Raw genomic sequence first — 19,684 nt, 5'->3', positions numbered from 1 at the left:
GGAGGGTACAGTAATGACTGTAGGGAGCGCACAGCTGCCGCGGCGGCAGGTTCCCTGGATCAGGAAATTAGGACAGGCACCGGGGATTGGAGGCGAGGGCGGTGCGCGAGCCAACCAGCGGCCGCCCCGGGCCCCCGTGAGCCCTAGGCGGACGCGCAGAGCAGCCGAGCCCCTAGAGCAGTCCGGGTGGCAGCGGCGGCGGCCACGACCACGGTCACTCACACACGCACGCTCACACTCGCACACTCCCAGCGCGGGCACCCGGCTGCCCGGCGCGTGTAAGAGGAGCGCGTCGAGGGAAAGGAGGGCTGAAGCCGCCGCGCTCCCGCCCGCCCGCCGCGCCTCCCGTTGACCACTCCCCCTCCTGCCCCCTCCCCGCTCCTCACCCGGCGCTCCAGCCGCCGCCGGTGTGGGTGCTCCGGTACCGGCTACTCTCTGTTCTGTCCTCTCTTCTGCTCTCGGCTCCCCACCCCCTCTCCCTTCCCTCCCCTCCCCTTGCCTCCCCTCCTCTGCAGCGCCTGCATTATTTTCTGCCCGCAGGCTCGGCTTGCACTGCTGCTGCAGCCCGGGGAGGTGGGTGGGTGGGTGGGTTGGTTGGTGGGGAGGAGATTGTGCAAGTTGTAGGGGAGGGTGTGCCCTCTTCTTCCCCGCTCCCTTCCCCCTCCTTCTCCCCCTTTCCCCTCCCCTCCCCCACCTTCTTCCTCCTTTCGGAAGGGCTGGTAACTTGTTGTGCGGAGCGAACGGCGGCGGCGGCGGCGGCGGCGGCGGCAGCACCATCCAGGCGGGCACCATGGGCACGTCCGCGCGCTGGGCGCTCTGGCTGCTGCTCGCGCTGTGCTGGGCGCCCCGGGAGAGCGGCGCCACCGGAACCGGTGAGTGAGGACGCGCCCCTCCGCCGGCGAGCGGGACCCAGCCGGGGCACCGGGAGACCCCGAGGCGCAGGTCTCCGTTTGCCCACCCGCCTCCTAGGAGGCGCCTCTCGGCTCTCCTCGCCTTCTCTCCCTCCCCTCCGTGGTGGCGCCTCTGAGCTGTCAGCGCCGAGGCTAAAGGGAGCCGGGCTTGGGGAACAGTGGGGTTTGGGGTGTCCTGACGCCTCGCCTGAACTAGTCTTCGATCCCTCACACCGCCTCCCCCAAAGCCGCTGCTTTGCCTGGTTTCTCGCCCTCTTGACAGGGGCTGAGGTATGTAGGCTTCTGAGCATTGAACAATGGTTCTGCCTCCTCTGCCAGGCGGAGTGTTAGGAAGGAGGTAGAGGGCCGAGACGTGCGCGGCAGCCCCGGGCGCGCCCCTCGAACCTCAGGGAGTGTAGGAGCGGACGGTGGGCGAAGGTGAGCGCCTCCGGGGACCGCGAGCGCCAGGTGCCGGCCGGGGTTCACAGTCTTCTGGCGGCCGTGAGCGGGCGCACGTTCGGTGGGCGGCAGCCGGGAGGCTCCGCGGAGCCGAGGGCAGTTCGCAGCCTGCGCACCCAGACTGCGACTCCCCCGGCGCGGGGCCGCCTCTCCGGCGTGCGGGGTAGGGGAGGAGCGGGGCTTTACGCAGGACTTTCCTCTGGGTGCTTCTCCTCTCCCTTTTCCACACCTCGGGCGGCATTTGGAAACCTCTTGGGTCTCTCGTGTAGCCGAACGGGGAGGGGGAGTGGAAGGAAGACTTAATCAGGTTAGTTTGCTGCTCCTCCTTCCCGGTGACGTTTCCTCGAGAGGAATTGAGTCCTAGGCTAGTGACTGTAATTAGCCTTCATTCTAAACAACAGATCAAAGGAGCAGCGCGAGAGCGAGTGTGTGGCCCTGTCTTGTTGGGAAGGGCGGTGGTGACTACTGTCAGGTCCCTAGAGTCTGCCGCAGGGGCTTGGGGGCCCTGCCTGGTCTTCAGCCGGATTCCTACTTGGGATCTCATAGCTTTCCTGGACAAGCGACAGGAAGCCTTTCTAAGAGGACTCAGTCAGAATCCTAGCGCGTCCCCGAAGTGATCTTCAGATGTGACGCCAAGGGGCTTGCTTGCCAGCTGCAGGGAATTGGGACTGAAAGCCGCCCAGGCCCTTAACACCCATTCCAGAGTCCCTAGCTCCCGTCGCCAGGTGGCTTAAGGGGCCCTGCCTGCCTGCAGTCATGTGCTCCTGAAGTGAGAGCGAACTTTAAAGTATGTGGTCAAGGAGCCTCCGAATGCCCCTGCCCTTTGGTTGCCACTGTCCGGAGCGTGTGAACTGGGACTGGCCTTTCTGCCCTCTGCGATTGGTTAGCGGTGCGATCACGTTTAGGTTGGTCACATGGTTCCGCGGACTCTTAAGTGAGCAGCATGGGAAGTGTTATTTTCAGTGGAAAGTAGGAGACTCCACAGGCTCTTATGGGCTGTTCTCTCAAATGCCTTCCCCTGCCTGGACTCTTTGAAGAGGACGAATGTGTAGTGAACATGGAATCTGATGTGTAACAAGCCTGAGAGCCTAGAAAAGCTCTGCTTACGAGCGTTTTCAAACGCTAGCATTAATCATAAATAGATGAGTAATACTAACTTATTAAACGATTTCTCAGTATAGTGCCATGACTTGCATTATGCCTTTTGTAACATTTCAAAACACTAAAGTATACCAGAAGGAGGGACAGTTATCCAGGAAAGTGAGAGAAAAGTTTCGTTTTTGCTGCATGTCCCTTCCACTAGACTAGAGGTTAACTTTACCTTATCGAATGCTAGGAATGTACCTAAACTACTGACGTGAGTTAGTCAAAGCCAGATGTTCACCTTGTATTAGGCAGGTGAGGATCCTTTTCACTTTGTCACATGTGAAATATTTGACATGCCATGAACAATGGAAAAACAAATTCTTCAAAGGAAAGGAGGCAGATTCTTTCAGAACTGGAGGAAATCTGGGCTGAGGCAGGTATTGACCCTAAACCAACCCCAACTGGCATCTGTCTTAAGTTCAAAGTCCCAGGGCATGTGGGCTGACTTTCTACCCTGGAGCTTCTACGCATACCCCTTCTGTCCACTGGCACATGGTGCTGTTCCACAATACTCCTGGACAAGACAGGTGAGCACTGCGACTCTGGCAAGGAACTTAAAGCTAATGAGAAGTTGGTATACCTGATTGCACAATTCCTGGGGGTTCTAGGACATTTTCCTCCAGCCTAAGTAGTCAAGATTAAGATCTGTGATATGATATATTCTTTAAGGCCAGAGTCTAAACGAACCAAGGTTTTGTGAGAGCTATTCATATATGGCTAGCAACTAGCCTAAGAGTAGAAAGAAAATTCCCTCATTGTGAGAAGTGGGTTGGTGTTACTGGTGGTAGTAATAGACCTGGAGGTAGGAAACTGGTTGGCACAGAAAGTAAACTTGGCTCATCCAGATAGCACCAATGAAGGTATGACGATGATAGTAACCCTTATCAAAGACTGATCACTCATGTGAGCAGGGACTGCGTAAAGGAAGGTCACCAGCCAAGCCCTCCTTGGCAGTCACAGCTTCATGAAATCTAGTGTAGCTTTGTTCCCTGAATCACCCTCTTGCCCACTTTATGTGGCATTTACCTATAATGCCTGTCCTGTGTCATTTTGATTGCTTTTATGGCCTGAGTCCCCAGATACTTAAAGCATGTGTAAAGGTCAAGTAGAGCTGCCAAATATTACGACTTTAGTACAATAGACTGCTATTTAATACTAAACATTGCTAGCAAAGGTGACAGCCTCCATGCTCAAAAGATGTGAAGACCTGATCCAAGTGTCTCTACCTGTCATAAAATTGAATAACCGTAAACTTGACTTGAGTAGTTTTATTACAATTTTGGAAGAGGAAAAAAGTTGTTACAAGCCCCTTCTGCTCCAGGAGAGGTATCAAACTGATTAAGACTTAACAAGAACTCCTAGAGTAGAACATGACCATAAGATCAAGGGAACAGATAGTACCCAGCCGTATGGCTTCGGGTTTTGATCCCAAACCTTGAAGACCTGGCACACAGCATAGAAATACAGCTAATTCTTTTTAAATATCTAGCCCATTTTCTATTTCTCACAGAATGTAAATTTGTTCTTTTCAGTGCAGGGAAAAGTGTTTAAGACGAGGCAGTTGCCTACGTGACTGAAAGTAATGATTGCATTCACTTTGGATACTGACTTTCATTTGGAAAACCACCTTCACATACTAGTCTATAAGAAATTAAATGTATTAAAGGGCTTGATGAGGTCTATAATGATGTTCATTGTAAATGTACCTGCCTTAGGGAGCTCCTTGTGGTGGCTAATACAACTGCCCTCTCCATGCTTAGTTGATAAACTCAAAATTGCTTAGTTTGGTCCCTACTAATTAAATCTCAAAAGAATACTTGGACAACAGCGTGATAGACTACTTTAAAGGCAAACATTCCAGAAATACTGTCTACTGAGGTTATGGGCGAGATATACTTGTTAAGCAGAAGTAAGTAGTCCAGGGACAATTTTTTTCTGCCACCTAAAGAGTTTTGGGCTAGAAAATCTGAGGACTGATAGTTTTTCTGAAGAGTTGGGGCAGAGTCTAACCTAGCTATAGGAGAATCTGGCTTTTAAGTAAAAATCATCTCAATTTTACTGTCTGCATTTTTCAAACTAAATCAGTGTCTCTTTGCTAAGTTCTTCTATTGGCTTGCAACAAAAACTCTAAACACTGTTAATACCACTTAGTTAAGTACACTAACAGCACTGCAGGAAACAAATGAGGTGGCAGGTGATAACACAGGTTGAGTGTCCTTTATCTGAAATACTTGAAACCAGAAGGGTTCCACAGAGTTTAGATTTTTTCAGATTTTGGGACATTCACACATACATAATAAGGTATCTTGGGGATGGGACCCAAGTCTAAACATGAAATTCGTTTATATTTCACATACACCTTATACACATAGCCTGAAGGTAATTTTATAGAATATTTTTAATGATTTTATACAAGAAACAAAGTTTTGACTGCAACTTGTCACGTGATGTCAGGTGTGGAATTTCCACACTTACGACATCATGTCAGCACTCAAAGTTTTGGATTTTGGAGCATCTCAGATTGCGGATTAGGGATGCTCAACCTGGACCATAAATTTAGCATACTTTTCCCATTGAGTGAAGTCTCCTAGGAAAGCTTGGGCCCAATAGTTATTTTGAGTCTCTAAGTAAGAGAATGCCTGCTAGGTCCTGTGAGAGTAAGTATGGAGATTCTGTTAGAAACGTTTCAATGCTTGCTTAGAGATCCTTTGCCTACTTTGTAGTTTAGAGATGCTGGAAACTATAAGATGGAGCCTCTGGCTAGAGCAGCTGATTTTGCCAACTCGGGGGGCATCTAGGTAGCCTTTATGTATATAGACGAGGTGGTGGGGATCGGGGGACTTGCAATTTGCCAACCAAGGGACATAACAAAGCCTCGACGATAACCAGCATTTGTGAGTTATATCACATGTTAGAACTTAATAGTTCTCCCACATGATGTGAATAAACAGGGTTTCTATTTTATAGACTGCCTCTAATCTTTCATTTTTTTAAGAAAGACTTCCCCAGATCTGAGGTATTAACTGATCTATATGTTCATTAAGTAGGTTGCAGATTGATGTTGGTCATCTTTGTGCATCTTCTTGAAACCACTTGATGTACATCTACTGAGTACCTACCATATGGCACCAGGCATGGGGACAGAGTGACCACAGCACTGGTTCCTTCCTTTGTGGCACTTAGTCTAGTAGGGGAATCAAAGCAGGAAACAGCCAAAGACCGCTTGAAATAGAAGCTCTGAAGAGGAGCGAGCGGATCCAGTATTTAAGACTTAATCATAAAAGAGGCAGATAGCAGCTGAAGATTGCTGGAGTTTCCATATGCTATCTGGGTTCTAGCTTATGAAGTTTCCCTAAAATTACCAAGAACTTAGACTTTAATTTCAAAAAGCCAGAAATGATTCGATCTCTGCAGATAGTCCTACAAAAGTGATATGATTCAAGCAACAATAGATTACTGCCAGTATTACCAAAGAGCGTTAAAACATGTCAGAAGTAAAATCTGGGTCTGATATATCAAACTCAACCTTACCAGTTAGCCGCAGCTAACTTTCTCAGGTGTTGGAACCTCTCTTTTCACATGGAAATGAAGCCAACACACCCAAAGGGACACACTCATTCTGACAGACAAGTGTGTGAAAATGCACTGTTTTTAAACGATAAATTGCAACAAAGAGGCCGGGCGCGGTGGCTCGCACCTATAATCCCAGTGCTTTGGGAGGCTGAGGCGGGCAGATCACGAGGTCAGGAGTTCGAGACCAGCCTGGGCAACATAGTGAAAGCCCATCTCTACTAAAAATACAAAAAAATTAGCTGGGTGTGGTGGTGCAAGCCTGTAATCCCAGCTACTCAGGAGGCTGAGGCAGGAGAATCACTTGAACCCAGGTGGCAGAGGTTGCAGTGAGCCGAGATAGCGCCACTGCACTCCAGCCTGGGCTACAGTGCAAGACTCCATCTCAAAAAAAAAAAAGAAAAAAAAAAGAAAAAAAAATGCTACAAAAATGAGGTGAAGGTACCTAGGTAACAGGGACCTTTATAACCTAGAGTCTTTCAAAGTATTCTAGCTAGTAAAACAACCAGTCACACTTGGTTTCGAGTTCTGAAAAAGCTGGGGAAAATGTTTTTGACAAAAGTTTTTAGTTCAGACCAGCTTTATTAGTAAACTAATAAATCAACTCATGCACCCAAGACTACCAACTAGTGCCTAGAGAATATAGGATGTCAGGGACCAGGTCCTGAGTTACAAATGTAAACTGCAGGCCATGCCTTAGGGGATCTCTGTGTCTAAAGGTGAAAAATGGTAGCTGAACTCATCTCCTTGGGTAATGGCTCTGTGACAGGGACTATTATGAGAAAGCAGCCAGACCATACCTAGTTTTTCCAGAAAAGGCATTGAGGCCTCATTCAAGAATACAGTCTGAGCCCACTCCTGGTGAATGGGTGGACAAGGGCAACATGAACAAACTGAGACAAAGCAGCCATGAGGAAGGGCAAAGCCATGGGGAAGTGAGTGGGTCCCCTTTGAGCTGTTAGCTCAGCCCGTATAGCAGATGATGGGTAGTGACCAACAGGGAAAAGTCTGAGGAAATTAGTAGAGAACTTAATCCTAGAGACAGTGGTAAGTCGAGAAATGACCCCATTCTTGGTTATTCTAGGTTGCTTGAATCACTAGGTTGCTTGATATGGGTAGAGAATGTGGCAGCCTGGAGGCAAAGGAACAAGAGATTTAAATTTAGATCAGGTGAGAGAGGAGGGCTTGGGCATTGCCAGGGCTTGATGGCCAAATGTCAGGGAAGAATTTGGGCTTATTTCTGGAGTACTGATTTAGAGTAAGTAATGGGGCCAATCAAAGATAGACCACACAGGGAGGGAAGGGTAGATTTTAGAAGAACCTCTGCCTAGTAAGACACCCAAATAAATTTTTTCTGCAAAGTAGTTTTGAGGGCTTTACTCACGTGTTACTATCATGTGTATTGTAAAAAAGGCATTTATCTCCTGTGTCCCTCCTGTGATGAACATTAGGCCTTATGAGGGTGTTATTGGTATATGTTACAACCCTGAAAATGAAAGAGCCACTTACATTATGGGTAGAAGCTGTAGCTTCTTAACCTTAGTGCAGTGGTTCTCAAAGTGTGGACCGAAATTGGCAACATTAATTCAATGTTAATTGAGTTCGTGTGTCAACATTGACTCATTAGAAATGCAAACTTGGGCCCTGTTCTAGACCTGCTGAATCAGAATCCAGGCTGGGGTCCAGCATTCTGTGTTTTAACAAGCCTTCCTGGGGATTCTGATGCACACGGGAGCTTGAGAATGACTGACTTAGTTTATCACTCACAGAAGCTAACAATTTTCAAGGTATATCTGATGGAGGGCCTTTCCTCTGACTTGAACCCTAGACAAGAAAACCAAGAGCTGTAATCCTTTTAGAAGACTTGCTGAGGAATTCTAGCAACATTTTTAAAAACTTAGAATGAGGAAGGAAAGCAGGCCTCCATCTCAACAACAAGGCTAAATCTAAATTGATGCTTAGTAACACAGTATCTGGAGCCAGTGCCTGGGTTCAACTCCTAGCTCTGCCCAGGGTGATCTGGGACAAGTGTCTGTACTTTCCTTCTCTAGCAGGTTTCCTGATCTGTAAAAGAGGAATAATAGGGCCAACTATGCAGGATTAAGAATTTTAAAAGCTAAGAGATGTGAAGTCTTAGAGCAGTGTTTGACCAACAACAAAAACGATTCAGTTATATCCATGATTCTTAAGATCAATTTGATGTAAATGGAAAAACTGACAATTGAACTGTAAAATTCACTTATTTCCATGACTCAGAAGAATTAGCCTACATATTCACCACTTTTTAGTAGCCCCCGAACTAGTTTTTTTGTTGCTGTTTGTTTGTTTTTTTTTGAGATGGAGTTTTACTCTTGTTGCCGAGGCTGGAATGCAATGGCACTATCTGGGCTCACTGCAACCTCTACCTCCCAGGTTCAAACAATTCTCCTGCCTCAGCCTCCCAAGTAGCTGGGATTACAGGTGTGTGCCACCATGCCTGGCTAATTTTTGTATTTTTAGCAGAGACGGGGTTTCACCATGTTGACCAGGCTGGTCTTGAACTCCTGACCTCAGGTGATCTGCCCACCTCAGCCTCCCAAAGTGCTGGGATTACAGGCATGAGCCACCGTGCCCAGCCCGAACTGGGTTCTTACAATGTGTCAGAGGCTGACTTCAAGGCCAGAACACAACCTTTGTGCTTGACAGCTCAGAACATTTCCCTTAACACCTGTTGTGGTACTTGCCTCTTAACAAACCCTTCTCCCCTTAGGAAAACTTTTTTGCTGACTCAGAAATTTGCTTGTCCTGAAAGGAGTTTTAGCTTACAAATAGAAACACTGTCATTAAAGTGGCAAGCAGTAGAAGTGAACTAGACTAAAAATAAATGCCCTTGGTGGCCCCAGAAGTGCCAAAACGAACGGACTGAAGGAATTCCAGCAAATAACACCCATATGCTCAAGCAATGAGTAAGGGCATGAGAGATGTAAATGTTTGGCCCTGGTGGCCCCAGCAGTGTGGCAGCATGAGCCTCTGTGCAGGTTGAAGTACACTCTGAGCCTGGTACCCAGAGACACTTTCTCTATATTCTGGGCATGCATCTTGGAGTGCTCCTGCCAGGGTGCTGCTTGGAGCCCCATAGGAAGATTTGTAGTCCATCTGGAAGGCTTGGTATTTGCTGGAAGGCCTATGCAGTTTTTTACTGAAGCTTATGTATTATTCCTCCATGTCAACCCCTACAGGGAAAATTAGACAATGGTGGCTGACTTCTATATGCATTAAAAACCCTGAGTTTCCCTCTAGGACATTGGTGTAGACAAGGAATTTATGAAAAAGACCTCAAAAGCTTAGGCCACAAAAACAAAATAGACAAATGGGACTTAATTAAACTAAAAAGCTTCTGCACAGCAAAAGAAATAATCAACAAAGTGAAGAACAACCTGCCGAATGGGAGAAAATATTTGCAAACTATTATCTGACAGGAGACTAATATCCAGAATATACAAACTCAAACAACAGGGGGAAAAATAATCCCATGAAAAAGTGGAGAAAGGACGTGAATAGACATTTCTCAAAAGAGGACATAAAAATAACCAACAGATACGTGAAAAAATCGTTACCATTACTAATCATTAGAGAAATGCAAACCAAAACCAAAATGACATATCATCTTACACCAGTCAGAATGGCTGTTACTAAAAAGACAAAATACAACAGATGTTGCTGAGTGTATGGAGAAAAGGGAAGTCTTATACACTGCTGGTGAGAATGTAAACTAATACAGCCACTAAGGAAAACAACATGCAGATTTCCCAAAAAGCTAAAACTGGAATTAACATTTGATCCAGCAATCCCTCTACCGGGTATCTACTCAAAGGAAAAATCAGTATATCCAAGGGATACCTGCACTGGCCTGTTTATTGCAGCACTGTTCACAATAACAAAGATACAGAATTGACCTAAATGCCCATCAATAATGAAAGGGTAAAGAAAATATGGTACATATACACAATGGAATACTATTCAGCCATGAAAATGAATGAAATCATGCCATTTGCAGCAGCATGGGGATGGAATTGGAGGTCATTATGCTAAGGGAAATAAGCCAGGCACAGCAAGACAAATATCTTATGTTCTCAATCATATGTGGAAGCTAAAATATTTCATTCCATGGAGGTAGATGGTAGAAAGACGACACAGACTCAGAAGTGGGGGGAAAGGGAGGGCAGATGAAAGGAAGTGGGTTAAAGAATACAAACATACAGTAAGGTAGAAGAAATAACATCAATGACTGTAGTTAATAAAAATGTACTCGCGTAATGGACACCCTAAATCCTCAGATTTCATCAGTATAGATTCATTACATACATGTAACAAAATTTTACATGTACCCCATAAATTTATACAAACACCACCAAGAAGAACCCTGCATTTCTTGGAGCCAGTGAACTGCCAATGTGTCTGTGTAGCAATGTTAACTATTTAGAGAAGCAAGGCTCCCAGGAAAATAGGTCCTTGAAGTAAGTGTGCATAGTCTATAGTCTGATTCCATCTATATAAGTGACAGTAAAAGTGAGAATTTTTTGACGCTCCAGGAATTCATTCATTACAAATTTAAATAGGCACATAAGCGAGTAGGTACAAGTGACTTCCAACCCCCTCACCCAAAGGAGCAAAGATATTCTGAGTATTAGAGCTGGAAGAAAACTTGGACAATTTCTTAATAGAACCCTTTTCAAATTCTTACACCAAAATCCAATATTCAAAAGAAAGTCTTGGTAGAGGCAGAGGTGGAACACACAGGGCCCCTGCTATTGTGGCCTTTCCCTCCACTTCAACCACCCCCCTAGCCTGAGGCATTCTTGTGAAACCTCATGGCTTTGAGGAACCCACTAACAATTGCATTTTACCCCATCTTCTCACCTGTCTGAGCAGAAGTGCCTAGCACTTCTACTTCCAAGGTATTTTTTGAGGTGTCATCGGCTTTAGCTTAGCCCTAAGAATTAAAAGAATCTCGAGTGTAGATGATTTCAAGCTCAACTTGTTCCCTTTATGAAAGTATAATACTGAATTTGAGACTTAACTTTCATGGATGGAAATAGACTGCAGGTCCACAATCCTATAATCCCAAAGCTTTGGAAACCAAAATTTTCTTAACTCATTTGGTGCTTTCAATTCTCCTAGAGCTCTGCACAGCAGCAGTCCCAGCTGAGCACCAGAGGTGGATAGGTAGAACCTTTTAAAAACTTGAACAGCAAACTTAACAGTGTTCCAGTCAGGTGGCTAAGGGCTGGGCATTCGATTTAGTGTCTGAGCTCTCCCTCTCTGTGGGAAGCAGAGAATTAAACAGAACTAGGGATCACTTTCTGCCCAGTAGCAGTCCCTCAAAACAAAGTACTTAGGAAACTAGGAAATGAAGAGGCATAGCCATAAAGCTTAAGGTCTTTATTTGCCTGTCTTTAAAGAGTCCTTTATAAAGCCAGCTTGTCTTCCCACCCCCACCCCAATGTCATTCTTTTAAACAAGCAGGGACATTTTAGTAGCACACTGTACTCCTAATGCCTATTGCTACTCCTTATTGGAGAGAGAGAGAGAGATAGAGAGAGAGAGAGAGAGTGTGTGTGTGTGTGTGTGTGTGTGTGTGGTTGAGAGGGAGGGTAAAACACAGCTTTATGATGATCAGGCAGAAGCTTAAGTGGAAATATCTCAGATAAGAAAAGCTAGAAATTAAACTCCTTTTTGGCTTCGGATATTTTCTTAGTAGAAAATGCTGATGCCTGTCCTGAGTCTCCTCAATATAGACTCTTGGAGCAGAGCTGCTAGGATTTTAATAGAATTTATTACTGTTGATAGCTTGTATATTACAACTAAATTCAGAGACCCTCTTTAAGGCAATAGTAGAGTAAATATCAGCCTTGGGATACTTTATGCCCATATTTAATCCCAGGCCACTCTGAGTGCCTATGAAATCTGTAGCTTCAAACTCATTCTTAAGGAGGTTGTCTTCCAGGTACCTTAACCCTGGGGTGGGAAACTATCAATTGACACTGACCTTTAAGTTCCTATTCAAATCTGATCACAAGGTTCCCATTTTGACTATGTAGATATCAATGTCAATGTTGTTGTCTCATTTTGACTTAATAACCTTTGGTAACTAAAACCTTAAAAAAAAATCAAAGGCTTTCAGCCTTTACTATATCCTAACTCCAACCTGACTATTCTTTCCAAGTATATTTATACCTATGTTCTCAGGCTACAAATCATTCTTTTTCTGTTACTCAAGGTAGAGTCTTACCACTTTCACAGTCCCCAAAGGTAGTAAGGTTATATAGAACTACAAGACATGTACCCTTAGCATTGAGAATATTGCAAACATATTAAGAATCCAGTGGCAATGAGGGGAGAGGGGAGAGGCACCAGGTACCTCATATTTGGTTTAGCAGTATAAAACCACACAGGTGATGCTTCCTGACAACAATCTCTACCCTCCTCTAGTTCCCCTTCTAAATCCCTAGTATATTACAACCAATAAAACATGTGAGGAATGAAAAAATATTATGAAACGAAGGTAGGAAACCATTCTGCTTTGTAACTGGGTCCTAGCTTAATTAGACTCATGGGAGCAGAGTGACAGATGCAGTTTTAAAAGCAACGTATTTAATATCCAAGGAAGTAACCACACCCATATGGTCATCTTGATTTGGGCCAAATTTTCATCTCCCTGGGAAGAGCCACAAAGCACAAAATGCTCCCAGACAGCAGGGAGTAGCTGACACTAGGGAGACCAACTAGGGTATTGTGCACATAACACAAGAGTTCCAGTCTGCGCTTGTCTCTGTAATATCAGTTCTTATGCCAGCATGCCACAGCTGCAAATGCTGAAAGGTGGCAGGAAATTGGAAGGCCTTCTGCTTGGACACCCTCCCTAAGTAATCTGCGTGAACTATATGATTCCACTGTTTTTCTCAAATATTTGCAGTACATTTGCTTTAAGCGGCCACATCTGTGGCTTTTATCGTGAAGCAATCACATCCGCCAGAAGGACAGAACTGCTAATGATAGGAAGCACCTGAACATTGGCTGGCCTGTGCCGGGCAAAACACCAACTATCCCACTTAGAAGTCTTAGTTCACACCATTGTGTGAATTAAATATCCATACATTAAGCATAGAAAAACAGATTCAGAGAAATAGAATCTACATCTTCAGCTCCACCTCACTTTCCTTTCCTCTTTTCTTTAAGTGACAAATGATCTTCCTTTCCCTCTTAACTATACTTTCTTGTTGCTTTTATCTTGGAGCTGTTTTTTAAACCTGTGTTTTTCCAATTAGACCTCAGTTTCTAAGAGGAGGAATCTTGTATTAAATCTCTATTTCTACCCTATTCTTGCTGCTCTTTCTAAATCCTCTTCACTGTGCTTGTAATAGAAACATCATTAATGGATAATATATGGATGTGGACAAGAAAGAAATGCCATTAAAGGATTAGGACTTGGCTGATTATAGCCACACACGTAGTTTCAACAAATGAGAGAAATGAGTCCACAGGCAGAGATGATGCCCCTTGTGGTCTCTGGGCAATCTGGATTCCTTCTATTTTGGTCTGGCTCCATTTGCCCAAGATCACTATTCCAGCCACCATGCCCAATTTTCAAGTACTAGAAATGAACAGATGGAAAGAAAATGGATCCTCTATCCTCTTAAGGACATTTCCCAAAATTGTATATACCATTTTAGTTTACATTCCATTAGTCAGAGTGTAGTCCCTTGGCTGCACCTCATTGAGAAAGGGGCTTGAAAATCTAGTATTTAGTCTTAGCATGTACCCAGCTAAGAACACAATTACTGTCAGTCAGTGGCTGAAGATCCATCCTGCTCTGGCCCTTAGGATGTTATAGCCTGCCAAGTCTGCAGTATCCTTCTGAGAAGGTCCCCATCCATGGGTATTAGGTATCTTGAATCTATAACTAATCCTTGCTTTACTGAATGTTCCCTTCTTATTCTAGGGAGAAAAGCCAAATGTGAACCCTCTCAATTCCAGTGCACAAATGGTCGCTGTATTACGCTGTTGTGGAAATGTGATGGGGATGAAGACTGTGTTGACGGCAGTGATGAGAAGAACTGTGGTAAGTAAAGAGTTTGATGACTTATGCATTTTGTTAAAATATGATGTTATCTTAATCTGCAATGTATTGAGATTCTGAAAATAAAATCCACTTCTAACAATTGCTTTGAAAGAATCTATACTTCTCTGTGTAAAGGAATAAAATTGAATGTTTGACATGGGGTTATCAACTTGAGAATGGAATGATAAGGTGATGTTCCATTTAAATGACAGGACCTAGTTTATCTTAGATCAGACAAACATGTGGAATAGGAATCTGGGAGAAGGGAGAAGAGGACCAGAAATAGAGACAAATAGAAGATTGCTTAGAAGGGACTTTTTTCCCCTTTTAATTTTCAGATGGCTCTGATCCTAGAAAAGAAGGCAAGCCATGGACATGAGAAAATTCCATAAAGTTTCAGGGGGTTAATTAACCCCTGACATAGAAACTACAAGCCAGCACAGATCAAAGATCAGATAAGGATTCTTTTTTAATTCTCTGCCTACAATAGTTGCTAATTCTAAAGCATTAGCAGGGCGGAAGACATTCTCTCCCCAAGAGAATGGGGATACAGTGTCACATCCATCAATCAGCATCTATTAAAAGATCATTGTGAGAAATGCCTATGTATGCAATCTATACAACCTCATGTCAAGCCAAAATAGCTGAGAACTGCATGGCAAGATTATATTTAGATACCATGAATACATGCTGAAGTTTGCTCTAGGATCCCTTTGTTCAATGTTGTAAACATTCTGAAACAATATTCTATGTGAATATTGGTGCTAACATTGTCATTTATCTTTTAAAAGATGTTATATAAAGATGTTCACTATACAAGGTAGAAATACAGAAGAAAAGTAGAGACTAAATGTAGGTTTCATCAACTGCCATCTTGTTATGCCTTTACCTACTTCTTCATGCATCATTACTAAAATGCTATACAGTATGCATCATGGCAGACCTTGTTCTACACCTCATCTCTCTGAGCAGTATCATAGGTGTTTTCATGCCAATGTGTAAAGCAGATCAGTAGCTCCTTTAGAAGCATAAGGAAGTCCATTTTACCGTCTCAGGGAAGAAACTCACATCCAGTCTCAGGACCAAGAATAGTTCTCCTGTGCAACACTTTCCCATCATTTGCATTTTAACACTAAGATTTTAATCTATTCCACAAGACATTGAGTCTCATGCTATTTCTGGGTTACCTAGGTAATTTAGTTCTATTACAAAATATCTCCCTAGAGAGTCCTCACTCTTGTCAACTATTTTCCTGTTGTAAGTTGCAATTTTTTTCCTCTATTCTAAACTATATATTTGGCAAAACTCATTGCTTGTTCTTAAAAAGTAATTATTCTCTTTATGTTGCACAAGTCTTCTTTTATCATCTGACTCAGTAGGAACTAACCTGGGTCAACTTGGGATTTTTCTAAAATAGTCTTGTATAAGTACTCTCTACTAGCCACGTGGTAGGAGAGTTTGGCAAAGAAAAAGAGGTAGATGTATATCTAATCAAGATCATTTGAAACAGGAAAAATTATATCCTTAGCCAAAATTTGTCTCTACTTCCCATGTGTGACAGTAGAGAAAGAAAGTGGAAATATTACAGTCAGGGGAGGTCTGAGTGCTTACTTTGTTTCTCTGTGGAAGAGGAAAGCTATAGAATTACTTAAAACTTCCAAAGCTGCCTCCTATTTTTAGTCTAGTCTCTTAATATGGAACTTGGTTACAATATTTAGCATAGTTCTTTATTTCCAGTATGTCAATGGGCATAGTCAACTTAACCTTAGATTCTATTAGCCATGTGCTTCTGTTGGTCCCATTAACTCATTCTTTTATAATGTTAGGCTGAGCTAATTAATCAGAAACCTAAGTACTCTAAATATGTAACTGCTAATTCTCTTCCTCTGTGGCACATCTAAATTCCTATTTGTCTCTCAAGGCCCAGTTCACATATCCTTTCTTTACCCTCCCAGTCTACGATCCAAATGAAGAGAGATAACCCTATGGCAATGTGTCTGTCTCTGTTTATCTTTTGCTCAAACACTGTGGTATACAGCCAATCTTTCACATCCTCCTTACGTTTTCTAAGACTTAAAATCATGGGGGGCCAGGTGTGGTGGCTCATGCCTATAATCCCAGCACTTGGGGTGGCCGAGGCAGGCAGATCACGAGGTCAGGAGATCGAGACCATCCTGGCTAACACAGTGAAACCCTGTCTCTACTAAAAATACAAAAAAATTTAGCCGGGCATGGTGGCAGGTGCCTGTAGTCCCAGCTACTCGGGAGGCTGAGGCAGGAGAATGGCGTGAACCCGGGAGGCGGAGCTTGCAGTGAGCCAAGATCGCGCCACTGCACTCCAGCCTGGGTGACAGAGCGAGACTCCATCTCAAAAAAAAATAAAAATAAATAAATAAAAAATCAGTCAATCAATCAATCATGGAGTCTCTTTACAGCCATTCCGCTACTCCCTCTTTTGTAACTTCCAAAGAATATCACAAGTTGAATTATAGCAACTAACCCTGCAGACCCTCTGACTTCTTCCTCCATGCTCAGGAGAACATAGACCTTGAATAGCACTTAATTCATTAACACTAGTGTTTGAGTTTTTCAGTGATTTTAGAAACAGGCATGAATCTAAAGCTAGCATGGCCAGTCTTGTCTTCTTGGCTATGTAATTCAAGGAGATAATCCTTTATAGATCATCATAATTTGTCAACCCATCTTGAGTTCTAGAAATTAACTGTAATCACTATCTCTCTCCTTTACAATATCTTACTCTGAACCAGAGTGGTCCAAGGGCAAAGCTCTGAGAGTTCTACCTGCTTTACACCAGTGATTTGGGAAACAGTCCCTTTCGAATGTTCATCAAACTGAATTTTTCACTTATTTACCTTCACAGAATATATGTTATAGAGGAATGTTTTAAAATAGAAATTTGAGTAGAAGGTATAAGCATATAGGCAAGAAAGAATATAATCTAAGAAAGACAAGCTTAGGGTATTCTGTGTGGCTACTTTATATCAAGATTCATCCTGCTCTGTGATTCCTTCATGGATAGGATAATCCTATCCGATTTGCTTAGGACAGCCCTGGTTTATGCTTATCTTCCAGATATAATTAACAGTGTCCCCTTTCTGCTGAGACTGTCCCAATTTGGACAAAAAATTGCATGGTAACCCTAAGTATAGGGGAAAGACCTGCCCCAGGAAGAATTAGCAACAGAATCAATTCCTCTCCTTAGGCTATTTTAACATTAGCAGTCAGTTATGGATATTAGCACTGACAGCTTCAATGACTTTTAGCTGGTTGATGTTAGCCTACCCCTTGGCTAGAAAGGCTAAAATCTTCTCTCCCTTGAATTCTAAATACAACATCTCTTGTTACACTGATTGAGTTTTCTCCCCTTTCTACCTGATGAGTTCCTTTGCCCCTGTAGACCAGTATGGGTGACAATATTCAGTACTGGGGTTTGGCCTTCATGCTCCACACTAAACACATGTGTTGTTAAGGGATGCCCCTTGAACTGTATATTAGTCAGCTCAGACTGCTCTCACAAAAATACCATAAATGGGTGGCTGAAACAACAGAAATTTATTTCTCATAGTTGTGGAGGCTGAGAAGAGATCTGCCAGCAGATCTGATATCGGGTGAGGGCTGTCTTTCTGGTTTGCAGATGACCATCTTCTCACTGTGTCCTTACATAGTAGATAACAAAGAGAGAGAAAGCAAGTGCTCTGGTTTCTTTTTATGAGGGTGCTAATCCCATTCATGGGGGCTCCACCCTCATGACTTAATTACCTCCCAGAGGCCCTACCTCCTAATAACATCATATTAGGGGTTAGGATTTTAACACATGAATTTTGGGTGGAGACAAACATTCAGTCCCCAGCAAGCAGTTCTACTATGATCCAGTCAGAAGATGGAATGTTTAGCTGTTAAATGAAGTACTTGAATGACTTGGAAGAAATGCATGTAGAAAATGAAAGTGTTACTTAATCTCAACATTATAAAACAGGCAGGAAGTTAAATGTAAGGTATCTCTGGGTTGTAAGATAATGGGCAATCTCTGTCTGACCTTGACTTCAGTTTCCTCCAAGTCTCTCAAGTAAGCATCTTCCTCCTCTGAAAAAAAATAATAATTTTTCTGAAGTTTCCCCTGGATATTGGCAGTTGAGTGCCCATTGACTCAGCTTTTTTTAGAGCAAAACATGCCAAAATGCAGTATGAGCCCTCATGTGAAGCTAGGGCTGTGGGTAAATGACTTCAACTTTAACCCTTCAAATAAACGTTTGTAGTAAAGAAGACGTGTGCTGAATCTGACTTCGTGTGCAACAATGGCCAGTGTGTTCCCAGCCGATGGAAGTGTGATGGAGATCCTGACTGTGAAGATGGTTCAGATGAAAGCACAGAACAGTGCCGTGAGTGTAACTTGCTTTGGCCTTGAACTTTCCCAAGTTGTTTGGTGTCTAACATTTCTAAGTATTGCTTAATCTACTACTTGGTATTCATTTCTCTTTGCCTGCCTTAAAGTTTAGGTCAATTGACTCCAAGGGCAGTCAAATCATTACCAGTTTATCAGCCTCCTTTAAAGAATGTTCTCCCTGGTCCAACAAGACTGACATTCTCTTGGGTAGCTTCACTACTGAATACTTAAAACTGAAGTCAGCAGATTCAATCAAGAACTCCTTGACTAGGTGCATAGATTTCAAATGTTTGATTATAATGACTGAGCAGATGGTACTCTGGTCCTGGAAGCTAAGTCAAGAAGTGAGGGTTCCCTATGGGCCAAGCAAAAGCTTTTAGAAGCACAGCTTATCATACTATTAAAAAGCTATTACTGAAGAGGTAAGGTAGCTAGTAATTGGGTGATATAGTGACTTCTGACACACATGTAACCTAAAGTTACTAAAATGGAGATCTTACAGCTTGTTCTTAAATAAGAGAAACTTCATAGGTATGCAAGTATATACCTGTGTCCTTAGGAAAAAGTCTATGAGACCATAAAGAATGATGGTTTGGGATCATATAAATTGAGATCGCATGAATGTCAAGGCAAAGAAAGTCTTAGAGTTTGAGTCAGTAGAGGCCTGCACTGGTAGAAGCACTAAAAAAGGACTAACATGAACACAATTTAGGTCTAAAATGTGATTATGAAAGAAAATCAAATAGAAAGGAAGATAAGGGTGTCACTTTCAATTTTCTAGATAAGAAGTGAGGTGAGTAATAGTGGTCAAGGCAAGTGAGTTCAAGGCCTGTGAGCTAAAGACAGGTTGTATAAAGATTCAGCCTCAAGTTTTAATGGAGAATGACCTGGTCAAGTCAAGCATTAGGGCATGCTTCTACTTTGCAAGATGCCAATCTAAAGGAGGTTGTGAAGGAGGCCCATAAAGGAATCTAGGCAATAGAAGATTTTGTAGGTGTTTGACCATCTGACTTTTCATGTATTTGAGATTAGATGACAATATCTGGGTGTGCTCACTTGATATCCAACAGATAAATAGTGGTCTAGAGCAGGCCAGCCAATAAACTTCACCAC

At 43.4% G+C, this 19,684-nt stretch overlaps 1 protein-coding gene across 5 annotated transcripts in view; it reads left to right on the top strand.

Annotated features, from left to right (window-relative positions):
• Positions 1 to 735: 735 nt before the first annotated feature.
• VLDLR (very low density lipoprotein receptor) overlaps positions 736 to 19,684 on the top strand; it is a 32,333-nt gene continuing 13,384 nt past the window's right edge. For 3 of the 5 annotated variants that reach the window (XM_054520002.2, XM_054520001.2, XM_054520000.2), the window contains exons 1-3: positions 750 to 872; positions 14,047 to 14,166; positions 18,444 to 18,566. In XM_054520002.2, the coding sequence (XP_054375977.2) occupies positions 791 to 872; positions 14,047 to 14,166; positions 18,444 to 18,566 (325 nt within the window). In that variant the 5' untranslated portion in view covers positions 750 to 790. Of the gene's footprint in view, positions 873 to 1,096; positions 1,182 to 14,046; positions 14,167 to 18,443; positions 18,567 to 19,684 lie in introns of those variants that run through there. The other 2 variants (XM_054519999.2, XM_063714235.1) reach the window with 2 other exon arrangements.

This window comes from Pongo abelii, chromosome 13 (genome assembly GCF_028885655.2).
Source record: "Pongo abelii isolate AG06213 chromosome 13, NHGRI_mPonAbe1-v2.0_pri, whole genome shotgun sequence".
Classification (NCBI taxonomy): Eukaryota; Metazoa; Chordata; class Mammalia; order Primates; family Hominidae; genus Pongo; species Pongo abelii.
Note: the sequence above shows the minus strand (reverse complement) of the source record. Positions and strands in the feature narration are given on the sequence as shown.